The sequence below is a fragment of the Ambystoma mexicanum genome, chromosome 3p, assembly GCF_040938575.1.
Source record: "Ambystoma mexicanum isolate Mex_15411 chromosome 3p, UKY_AmexF1_1, whole genome shotgun sequence".
In the NCBI taxonomy this organism is placed as follows: domain Eukaryota; kingdom Metazoa; phylum Chordata; class Amphibia; order Caudata; family Ambystomatidae; genus Ambystoma; species Ambystoma mexicanum.
The window spans coordinates 919,851,148-919,863,886 of NC_090925.1; the positions used below are offsets into that span (position 1 = coordinate 919,851,148).

The 12,739-nt window shown below is 44.5% G+C and overlaps 1 protein-coding gene across 5 annotated transcripts in view; it reads right to left on the reverse strand.

Annotated features, from left to right (window-relative positions):
• The window catches only part of MATN4 (matrilin 4), a 165,340-nt gene that overhangs the window by 41,660 nt on the left and 110,941 nt on the right, over positions 1–12,739 (reverse strand). For all 5 annotated transcript variants that reach the window (XM_069652205.1, XM_069652206.1, XM_069652202.1 and 2 more), the window contains 2 exons: positions 11,476–11,598; positions 7,183–7,305 (listed from right to left, as the gene is read on the reverse strand). In XM_069652205.1, coding sequence (XP_069508306.1) covers positions 7,183–7,305; positions 11,476–11,598 — 246 coding nt within the window. The remainder of the gene's footprint in view (positions 1–7,182; positions 7,306–11,475; positions 11,599–12,739) is intronic.

Sequence of the window (12,739 nt, forward strand, 5' to 3'; positions counted from 1 at the left end):
TGAAAGTACTTGTGAATACCGATATTGAGTGAACTGAAACTACTTGAAAGCATTTAGGAATACAGCACAGATTGAAAAGTGTTGAAGGCAATTGTGAATGCTGTACAGAGTGAAAAGTCAATTGAATGTTCACAAATGGAGCAAAAGCAAAGCAATGCATGAAAGTGAAGTCAAGAAAGACAGTTTATGAAACAAGTAGTTGCAAATCCAAGAGACTACCAAGGAGACTATGAACTTTAGAAACTCAAGAGTGGGCCAAAGTCAAGAGGGACCCAGGCATTGCAAGCTGAGAGAAACTTGTGTTGGCTGGAGCCAGAGGAATACAAGAATACTAAAGTGCATGGTGGCTAAGCTAACCACAGGACAGTGTCTAAAGAGTGGGACACTGAGGAACCAACTAAGCATTACAGTCTGATGGAACCAATGGCTTAAGGTTGATGGAAGCAGTAAGAAGGGATATCGGTTGCGTGACCTTTGATGGGTGGACCATGTGGTCCAACAACTGTGCTTAGACCGAGTGCACTAATTGGAAAAAGCCAATGAAAGGATGTTTGAAGTCAAGCTTGTGTGTTGCCACATTCTTGTGTAAGAAACTGAAGTTAAGAAACAGAACTGTGTTAATTTTGAGAGGTGGAAGTTTTGAACTCTTGGGGAAGGGAACCCAGACTTGGGAAGTGTCCCAAGGAACTGTATAATTTTGGAAGCATGTAGGTTTGAAGTCTTGGGGAAGGGAACCCCAATATTCTGCGAACTGTTTTAAACTTGGGCAAGGGGGAAGCTGATCCTAAGCGAGAGCTAGAGGCAGCTCTGAACTGTTTGTTGAACACTATTCTCTTGACGCTGACATCTCTACACATTGTATACAGTTAGTTGTGAGGGCAAGTTTAGGTTTTGTGTTCCAGGTGGGGGGGGTGAAAAGGTGAAGGAGTAGGTAAAGTGGGGAAATCAGGTGGGAGTGGACCGTTGGCAGGCTGCTAATAATGAGGGCTATTTTTCTTTCTGTGTGTTCGGCTGCAGGGAAGCAGGAGGATAGGGAGGAGGAGGGGGAGAGGATGCAACGAAGGCTGGTGCAGAGGCGTTCATATGGGTGTATTGAGCTGACTACCGAAGCTCAGGGACAGGCTGAGGCCACAAAGAAGAGAAGAATCCTGAACCGCATGAGAAAGGCATTACCTCGAAGAGAATGGATATTGTGCTGGAGAAACATTACAGAGCTTGACTGCTGGTGAGGAATGGGGAACGCCACCGGCGAGTGAGAGGGTAACCAGCTGGGACATTTGATAACTTTCTGAGGTGTCAGCAGCACAGACAAGTACAACAAGGGTCAGTCTTTGCTGCTGAGACACAAAACTTGCTGGCCCTGTGCTGCTGAGACCTGAGAAGTGCAGGATATGCGAATCGCCGCCACCGGGGGACTCATTGAACAGCTAGAGATTGTGACAGATGGCCCGAGGCTGCAAGTTGTTCCAAGGACCTTTCTATGGGAAGAGTTGATTGGCATTAAGAAACCAGGACCGCGTATAGCCGCCAATGCGGGAGCCCCACGACAAGAGGGGAGTAAAAACCCTGAACTATGAGGGCCTGTGATTGAGGGAGAGGGAGGGGGTTGCCACAGAGGTGATTGTGCTGTAACAACGCCCAGAACAGGACCCAGTAGCCAGGGTTGTCAGAGGCTACTGAGGTGCTGGAAATTAACATACCACAGGTGAACCCGTATTACCGCATCTGTGTCATTTGTCAGATCACCAGATTGTGACAACCAGCATGTCCATTCAGGAGAACCAGACCTTTGGACTTAGGAGTCTTTTTGTGGAAAGTATTCCTTGTGAGTCAAATGGAATAAAGATAGTTCATCTTTCACTAGTAGCAGATTATCGGCTCTCGCATATCGGCGACTCCTTTCCTGTTGGTCCTATTCTCAGCATGATTCTACTTGCCAGACTGGAGGCATTCAGTGATAATGTAAAGAATGAGATCTAGTTCTTAGCTGGCTTTGGATTCTTCTACTGACAGAGGTGTGGGCTTTGGTGTACTACATAATTGATGTAGTGGTCCGAGATGGATGTCCTGGTGTAAAGTGACTGTAGCACACAGTGAAAAGGAAATCTGCCGGGTTGGCACCTTTCCCCAGCTTGTACACGATTTGGCAACTCTCGGGGGCAAGGATGCTTTTGGGATGCCATATATGGTGATGAGTGCGTGATGAAGCCACAGCAGTAACCCGGGGTGCTAAAGAAAAAAAGTTCAACGGCGTGCCACGTGTGTCCCCTTGAACAAAGGAAAATACGTTTCCAAGATGGCCACCATGGAAGGGGAAGGTGGGGTTCCCTACTGAGCCCCTCTTCCCTTTCCATGGCAGCCAGCAGGAGCTGAGGAGAAGAAGAAGGTAAGCAAAGAATGTAGGCGGGTGGGAGAGTGAAAAAAGGCACAGAGGGTGGGGGGAAGATGGCGGTAGGGGGATTTGGCTGTCAGGCTGCATGGGACGCTGGCTTTCACCAGGGTGCTAATATGGCTAATGACCTTTTGAATTTCCTCCTGGAATTGCTTGGCTGCAGAGGACAAGCTGAAACTGAGACGTTTGTAGTGGCAAGGCCTGAGATGGTTGGCAAATGTTTTAATGTCTCTTGATTCAGTGACATGTTCAAGCTGGTGGTAGCCTTTACTGCAGTCAAGTTTACAAAACATTGTGATTCCATTGAATGGGTGTATCATGTCTGTGATATTCTTGAAGTGCGGTGCAATTCACATTGTATTGCTTGATTACTCAGATCAAAGTTGCATCTGCTTGAACAGAGCTCTTTTGCAGAAAGCGGTGATGGGTGAGACCCAGGTGTGGGGCCAGTTACCGGTTCAATAATGTCTTGCTCATGCAGATGTTGTAGTTCATATTCAATATGTTGTAGTTTTAACTGTATTCCTCCGTGGTGAAGCACAGTTTGCTTGACAGATGTGTCAGTGTTTAACTGTATCTGGAATGTCTTCAGTTTGCACAGACCCTTGAATAGAGCTTGGAACCGTTTGATGATTTTGTCCTCTACGTTAAGGTAGTTGATTGGTCATTGTAGGATATAGTATGTGTACTAGGCTCATCAGCGTCGCAATATTAAAATGAAGCATGCAACCACTTGCAGTCACTTCTTCCATGACATGACATGAAGTTGTATCTTCACTGCATGAATTTTAGTAAGTACAAACGGATGAGAACATGCCATGACATGGTAGTGGAGTCTGGGATTCATATGGGAAGATTTCAACGTCTAGAGAGCAACATGGAGGCAAGTTGGAATATTCATAACAGTAGCCTCTGTGTCTATTAACAATTACATTGGGTGGTTCTCTGCTTTAAGTAGTAGTACTGGACTGTTTTCAAGGGACACCTTATTTCCGAGAGCAAACACATAACCTTTCTTGGGTTCTACGCTAGACCTAGACGAGGAGCTGGAGTCACTGGTAGATGATATCTTTTAAGCAAGGTAGTGGAGTCAACAATGGGGTTTGGGAACTAGTTTATGTTATGTTCGAGTGAATGATGATACCGAATCGAGGTTTGCCTTTTGCAGTCTGGGTAGAGTATTCTGTTCCTGTCTGCTCGAGGATTTTCTCGAGGCTCAATGTTTAAGGTGAAGGCAATTCGCTGCACAGTTCTGGAGGCCTGGCATACCACCTTGAAGTGGTTCTCGATACCGTCTCTCTTCTGCAGCATCGCACGGTTGTCCCACAGCCAGACACGGCTGCTCGCAACTGCACCTGCAGGAACGTTTTGCAGATTGCTTAAATGGTGCTGGGGTCGATCACCCCTGGTGGAGAGGAGTGGTAATTCATGGCGTGGGCGTGATCTTGTACACGGCTTCCAGCTGCCTGGAAATGGCCATGGCTGTATCCGCCAGAGTCAGATTTTTGTAATAACTTTTTACAAAATTTTGTTGACTCATAGCTTGTTATGATAGGAGATTTTAACTCCTCTTATTTGAATATAGGTGAAAGAATCCGTAGTTTACATACACCCGAAGTTGCATCACAAGGTATTAGCATAATTGACCTAAAAACATTTGACCTAAAACATTTGATCGAATTTGTTTGACCTTTTTATGGTCAAATGTAATTAAATATATATATATGGAGGTGGGTAAGGGTATAGATTAGGTTAAGGGGAAGTGGGGGAATTGCGGGGGTCTCCCCTGCCTTTTAGACCAAAAAGAAAGGTCAAATAAATTCGATCAAATGTGATTAGGTCAAATGTTGTAGGTCAAATAGACCCAAACCACATCACAAAGCTGTCACTGTTTCACCTTTTGTTTGCATGATGGTGTGGAATATATAGTCAATATTTATATGTGGTGCCGGATAGTCACTTACGTTGTTTTTAAGAACATCAAAATTGGTGACATTTAAATCAGACAATTCATATATTAATTTACAACTGATGGGCCGACGCATAGCATTAAGATACTCCTTTTACTATGACTTTGATGTGTACATTGAAATCTTGCCTCCTTCTTGTCCACCTGGGCACGAAGTTGCTAGTGTCCGTTAAATCCAATGGTAAAGTTGTATCAACAGGGATATACAGGCCGTGCCTGGCAGGAGCGCAGGACCAGTTGATGATATGTTATCCTCTGACATGCTAACTTCCAATCATAAATAGATTATTGTGGTGAAAATGTACATGTGCCTCTCTTGGTGCCAGTTGAACACCTCTTGGCGACAGGCAAAGGAAGAGAATAAGAAAACGCCCCTCCTCCCCGCTTCCTGGAGAGTGGAAACACCGAAATGAGCCAGGAACCCAATGATGGATGCCAGTAGAATGTAGATACAAAATTGCTGCTTGTATGTAGCGTGTGGGGATAGAGTTGCCCAGCTGTTGAATGTTTTTTTTTAAAGCAGCACTGGTTGCATGTGGCATAGGTGGCGCTGTCTAGCAGGTGTTCAGCAGTTCTTGAGGACATGCTCTGGGGTCTTCACAGGAGTAAGAGGAATGTGTCTTGCGCTTACCCCCATTGACCATGAGTGGGTCTGAACATGCAACGTTTCACATGGTCCAATCGCCCTTCAGTGGGTCATGGAAGGCAGTGGGGCAGCTCTGCTGTCGGGCCCTCGGGTTCAGAGTGGGAAAGTGCTAGATTCTGAAATAATATAGGAGGGCAGTGGGATTGGCCGTCGGGCCGTGGAAGGTTGACGGGGTGGGCGGAGTGTGCTCAGAAGCACAGAGCATGGATTGGCAATTACCCACTCATCTCCATTGTTAATTCTGCCCAGGATGCAACAAATTTGTCACAAATGAATGAAGCACAGACACAAACATCTAACCAGAGGAACCTCTTGATTCTCTCTCTTCCCTAAACTAAACTCCTCTTTTCTACTCCCTCCAGGTCATTTCCATCCCCCTTTTTCCATGTCCGGTCCCTCCTCCACACGTGACAGAACAGTAGAATGACCTCCAACACATGACTAACAGCATGGGGGAAAACAGTTGTGCTCTCCTTCATTTTATTTTTTACAAATAAATCTTGACAGAAAGCATTCATTTTGGATCTGCGTGTTTTACCTGTCATCGACGGAAAAGTTTGCATGAGAAATGTACGCACCACAAAAGGTTTGTACATTTCCCATGCGAACATATATTTAAAAACCCTAGAAACCCACACACCCACCTACACCCACAACACACCCACACCCCCAACACACACCCACCCACACCCCTAACTTACCCCCACGCACACTCTACTTACCTTTGAAGACGCGCTGTATCCCTGCGGTGCCAGTTCGTGATCGGGAACCGGTGCTGCAGGGCCCTTTTTTTGTGCGGGCAGATGCAAGGGTTTGCCCCCGGCACCCCCACTCACCATACTGTGTAATATAGCGAACGGGGTGTTGTGGGGGACACCCCCGCAGTCACTGTTTATTTCCTCAGGTGTGCTGCAGTGGTGTCCCCGGCAACCCCCGCTCACTATACTGTACAGTGTAGTGAGCAGGGTGTTATGGGGGACACCACCGCATCCCCACAGTCTCTTTTTTTTATCAACCTAAAATGCATGCCACCAAAGGTCCGAACGTTTTGGTGTTCGAACCTTTGGTGGCATGCATTTTAGGTTGATAAAAAAAAAGAGACTGTGGCATGCATTTACGACCTTTTTGGATAGGTCGGAACTTTAGGTTCAGTAATTTCGTATAATTCCTTAATTTCCATCTCCATTTATGTGTAAAAATCAGTAAAAAAGGAAAACAGGGAGCCCTTACTATAATTCCATTGGGATAAACCGGCCGAAGACTGAGTGGTTTGTAAATGTCCCTTGGACAATGAGATACAATTACTGGTCCATAGCAGACCCACTATGTACTTTTTTATATTATCAAAATTATGTAGACTTGCCAATGGATGATATTCTTGGCATGGTACAATGTTCTACAAAATAGTAGTACCACAAGCAATATACATACATATATAGTGCCATTATTGAATTGTCCTTCACACTAACTTCACATGCACTTTCTATAGTGCATGAAGGGATCGGAATAAAGATTAGATGATCAGTTGCTAAGAGCGGCTTCCGGGTATCAGGCATCAACCCGTGCGCAGGTGCTAACTTGGGTGAACCATCTAGTGAGCTGCAAATCCAGCCTCAACATGAGATGCACACTGCACCTTTTCTCTTAATTGCATATGCTTTAAATGTCTTCTAGAGTTTTCCTGATGAACATGAGCACACATTCCCAAACACATAGACTAAATATTTCATAGCTGTGTTATATGGCACTAATTTGCTTGGGAAGTCAGAAGTAGGTCCTGGTAGCTGTGGTGGCCAACCAACCAGGCTCTTCCAGGCTGCACATAGGAGCTAGGTAGGATCTCAGACATGTCAGTCCATGAACAAGTTTAGTTTAGTATGGTGTGAAAAAGATGTCCCTTTCAAATCGGAAAATAATTATTGAAAATGGAAAGCTGTTACCGATAATCCTGCCCTGAGTCCCTTGCTCTCCTGGAGCATTGACTGAGACAGAATAACTCCTCTTATATCAAAATGAGACCTCTTTTCTTTTCACTCAAGGCTGAATGTGTGACCGGCTTCCCCACAGCACAGAAACTGAATATTAAGCTCCTCAGTTTTTCCCCTAGCTGCATCCGTGGTTCACTTTCATGCATCATTAACCAGCATCCATGCAGTCCCCAAACATAATGTTTACCTTGACATGTTTTCCCGTCTTCTTTCAAGGTGTAGCCTTCATTGCAGCGACAGAAATATCCATTCAGGACACTGACACATTCATGCTGGCAGCTGTGGTTCCCAAACGAGCAGTAATCAATCACTGTCAGGGGAAATAAAAGATGTGTTTGACATAATTTATGTCGTCAAAAATATTCCCACAGCCCTTCTTCTTGTTCTGCTTTTTCATGGCATGTATTGATCACTGTAAAACATGAATGGGTCTATAAACGTGAAAAGTTACTCAAATACCTAGAAAAAGATGGGATGAAAACACACCAGTGCTTGAGCAATCGCATAATTAATCCGATGTTCAAATTAGATCTAGTGGCTTTTCAAGAGTAAATGAAAATTCAAAACTAAACTCAAACTTATCGGCCATCTCTATAATGAAAATAGTCCTGTGCTCAGCAAATTCTAAAGCGATGAACAGTGTTCAGTTGACAGCGTTACATGAAAGCACTATAGTTCTAGCAGGATAGGGTAAGAAAGAATTACAGCACAGGAAATGCCATGCAGCATATTACACTGTAGGATCTGGGGGGTGCTGGTAAGACTGGGGCCATGAAACACATGTGTACGAGCGCGATATAAATACATTATCATATCATAACAGAGGAAATCACTGAAGAAGGGAGACGTTTCAGTTTTTTGAACAATGCATTAAGATCCAAAATATGTAAATTCTTCTTGGAAACATGCCAGAGAGTCAAGGGGCCATATTACAGAAACGTTGCATCGGTTCAAGTTTTATTAGCAATAGGGCAAACATTTCCTTAGTGCAAACAAAAAGGTATTCTTTCAATATATTTTTGCTGTAGGGCAAATTATACCCTGGTGCAAAATGTTGCCCTGGCGCAAAAATAGATTGAAAGAACTCTTTTTTTGTTGCTCGGGGGCCATTTTTGCTCTCGAGCTCATTTCACTTGCAACAATGATAGGTGTCTGTAATATGGTCAATATGTTCTTCCTGGGCTCATTTGAGGTGCTGTGGCCTTCATGTGCCCTTTATATGTGTCATAGAGGGACAGGTGTCATATTGTGTCAGCCTGGTGAGGGTAGCATGGCCCTGGTGGAGGTCGACGAAGGTCACCTTCCTGCATAATACACTGATAGCATGGGAAGAATGAATGGCTCCATTTGGTTGACATTTCTAAATCTCTTCTCACAAAGGACCGCTCTAGTCAGTCTACATTCTGAGCGCACCAGACTGAGCACATCCATACCCAGAGGAGATAGTGGCATACAGGCACTTTATACGACCATTTACGTTCCATTGATTTCTAAGTTTAACAGCAAGACAGATGAAAATTACAGAACAAATCCGAAATGGTTTTGGCATTTAGGCATATTTTATATAGCAATGCATAGCTACTAAATGCCATTTCTGCTGTTCTTGTTAAGGCTTCTGATTGGAAACATGGTTTTACAGGGGGAGTGCCTTCATTTAAATGATGGCTGGGGGTTGGGAATATTTACCCCCTGGGCATCAGATTTCAGAAATTGATATTATTTTTTCCTTAGAATAAATAGAATAGGTGTCACATAGATAGAATACAGAATTGTGCAGCCTTCTGCAGCATTTCAGAAATGTAAACTGGATGATCTGATTGGAGTTGAGCGAAAGATTCTTTTTTTGTAGGAAGAATGCTTGAGGCCCTCATCACTTTAATGTGCTGGGGCTGGTATAGCAGTAGAATGCTTGTTCTGGTCTGACGCGTGGCCGCCGTGCAGCAGAATGGGATCGATTCCAAATTCCTGTCCACATTTCCAAGATCCCCTTAGGGTACCAGGGACCTACCGGGTAGTCAAGACAAGATCAAGCAATACTTAAAAACCCAGTGCTATTTGACATCCAAACTTGACAAAGCAAATCCTCCTCTGTTAAATGTTACCTTTTTCAGAACTCCTTGTGCATGCATTATTATTGTCAAGCAGTAGCACCCTGGCACAGCGATTCAATCCAAAATCAAGGAGATTACGGGCAGCCTGCTCCCCATGTGTCCGCTGACCCACCTATTTGGGGACGTCCCTGAAGATGGCACACTTCCGAGGACAGGTCCTAAGGCAGACCTGATATAACATTTACTGATGGCCGCAAGGATCCCCCGTGCACGCTTTTGGAAGACAGTGGAGGGCCCGTCCACCTCTTACTGGTGGGGGAAGGTGTGGGAGGTCATAGGGACGGAGAAAATGTCAGCCTCCTTTCCGGCCCGAATGCTAAAATTCTCTCGGACCTGGGGCCCTTTTTTGAAGTATGTTTGTGACAAGGGACATATGTTCTTCCTGCCACTATTGTTGAAACACCTGGCTTTTTAGTACTTAGGATAATCGGGCCAGCGCACAGAGAGCACAAAATAACGGCATTGTTCTTAGTCGTGAGATATATTTACTTTATTGTGTATTTGAGTTTTTGTTCTTACTTTTTTTCACTTCTATCTCTGGTCTTGTCCTTTCTTGGGGGATTTGCTTGCTTGACATTCTTACAAAATGAAATTTCGATGTAAATGGTGACTTTGACCTTGTATTATGCCACATCTTGTGATGTATCCATCGAAGTGTCAATAAAAAATATATGTTGGAAAAAAAATGAAAGTGTCTTATCCTTTTTATATTACGCCTGTTTTCGCCAAGAAAAAACGCCCTTGTCTTCAAAGCGCACAAGAGTAAAATATATGGCACACACACTTGAATTGTGATATTTACTTGTGAGTAAAATGGACTCTAACCGCATAATGAAGTAAAAGTCCAAATTACTCAGACATTACTGACTCTTTGGGAATCTGTCATCTGTCGCCCCATAGAGCCCATGCAGGAAGGTACAGGTACGTCTGAGTACTTTGCCCACAAATTACTTTTGTGCAATTGGTACCCTTTTAACCGTATTTATAAAAAAAACACCCATAGTCAGTGTAAGTGCATCCGTGAGTTGGCTTGCCTCTACTTTATTAGCTCCAGTATGCTTTGCTGGATAGTAGAGAGTAATATAGGTGCACTGTCCTGAGCATCTAAGGCACTGCGCATTGTGGGCTTTGGTGGGACCATGCCCACAAATCAAACAGGCCTGCTCTTCCCCTTGAAACAGCCCAGGCACATCCGCCCATGTATTTGCAGAGGAGGAAGAGTCCCAGTGTTAAGAGCCTTGGATATTTCTAAGACTGACTCTGGGAACTCACTGACATGGATTTGTATTTGTATTTATTAAATTTGATATAGTGCTTTACGCCAAAGCGCTTTACATTACAACAACAGGAATACATTAGAATAAATTAGAAGCATCATTGCAAAACATGAGACAAACCATCGAAAACAATATGTAGAACAACTTACCTAGGACTAAAAGAGAAACAGAACAGAGTAAGAGTAAGAGGGGAGTAATGAGGGTTAACAGGACGCGGGATGAAGAAGATGAGATTTCAAGGCGGAGCGGAAGGAGGAGTAAGAGGAAATGGAGCGGATAGGGCGAGGTCGAACGTTCCATTGCATGGGTGCAAGGAGCTGAAAGGATTGGAAACGAGAAGAGGCACAAGGAGCAGAGGAACAGTGAGTAGGAAGAGATCGGAGGGGGACGTGTGATCATTGAAAGGCTTCATTTTGCCAACAGTGCTGCTGTAACACTCATTTTCCTTTTTTGGAAATGAGATCTCCTTGTTGACACCCATAGATCAAGATCACTCTTCTGGTTGGATGATTTTAACCCCTTAAGTGCCAAGAACGAGTACTCTCGTCCTTTTTGCATAGACTTGCATAATAGCCGGGCACTAAACAAAATAATCTTAACTCTGTACATACAAAAATGCTGTACGTCTAATCCCATGTTGGCAACCGAATAAAATACATTTTTGAAAATAAACAAATTAAAAAATAATCTGTTTGGGGCAGTACATGCGTGATTTAGCAGAGACAATTCAAGCACATTTTCTCCAGAGGATATTCGGATTGACAGATGCTGTCTGACACGATGTCCCCAGATGTAATGACATCACTCATGGGGGCTTCAGGGTAGCCATGTTCCCTATGCTGGTAAAATGGCTCTGGGGGGTGCAGCTCTTGCTGCAGTACCAACTACGGTTGGGTGATGATTGTATGTAACTGTTCTATGTACAGTGCTTTGGTGAATGCGCTATATGAATAACAAATCATTACCATTCCCATATCACAAATCGCTGATAACAAGTGCCAAGATGCAGTTTCGTTTGCTCTATAAATTCCACAATTCACTCACTATGGTCTCATTACGAAAGCGCAGCATGAAATGGCGCAAGTCACTTACTTGTGCAAGTCTTTTTGTCTTGGTTGAGGTAATAACCGGGCCGGCAGCGACAGGAGTAGGAGCCGGGGGAGCTGACGCATACATGTTCACATCCATGTTGCCCATCAGCACAGTGGTCAATTTCTGCAAAATGGCATAAACACAATGCATTCATTTTTTGCATCTATCTTTTTCAAGTAAGTTTACACATTGTTTACTGATGTTTGTGTATAACTGAATGCAGGGGAGTTGCTAGGTCTGGAAAAGACCCGGGGCTATGCTGATGTCGGAACTGCTGGGACTGGGGGCTAGCTAGTATTTTGGCTGTAGCTCCTGAGATTATATCCGGGGCTACAACCAAAAGATCAGGGGCTATAGCCCCCTTAGCCCCCCCCTAGCAACGCCCCTGACTGAATGGTGGAGTCAATCTGTCATCAATGCAACTGATTCTTTTGTTTAAGAATCGAAAAGAGCGTCCATTTTCACACAGAAAAGGACAATCAAAAAACACACACACGTGTGACCGTAGCCCAATGGAAATATGGACTGCACGACCCCCAAGTGAGGAAACGGACTGGGTCTGTGCACATTTCTTGGGGCGAAAGCAGACCATGTGGATTCCCTCCCAGAATTCTCACCACGTGTAGAACAGGATTCTGCTTCCCTTTCTAGCCGTGATTTGGTGGTGGGCAAAGTGAGATTTAATTGGCTGGAATGCACTTTGACTGAAAAGTTCTGTGCACCGGATTGGCACGTTCTATATCTTAAAAGCGCCATTAAAGTCTACTCTCAAAAGAAGATAGACTTTTTTAGACCATGTTGGAGGGGGCATCAGCGGGCAGGGTTGTTCACCCCTTAAAGCCACTTCCCCGCCTGCCTCGCCCTTAGCAACCACACCCCTTAACCCCACATACACCTACGCTTGTGGGACTTTCTTTCCCCCTTTGCATCACTTCCCATCCCCATCCCTTCAGTGCCACAAACATCATTGTTCCCATCTCATACACAAACACTCTTACCTCTCCCGCGCACCCAGGCGGCTCCTGAGAGTGGGCCGGGCTGCAGTCTTTCTCCATTACATAGAGCAGGCAGGCAGGCAGGGGTTTCAAATCAATTCTTTTCCACGCAATCAAAAGATTGCTGGCAAAAGAGTCAATATCGAATGCCAGGGATTTAGGGCATCTGGCCCAATCAAGGCATGCAGAAGATCCAAGCCATATGATTGGCCAAAGAATTTGCACGCCCTGCTATACATATGAAAACTCATATTAAAGTCTGGACTGAA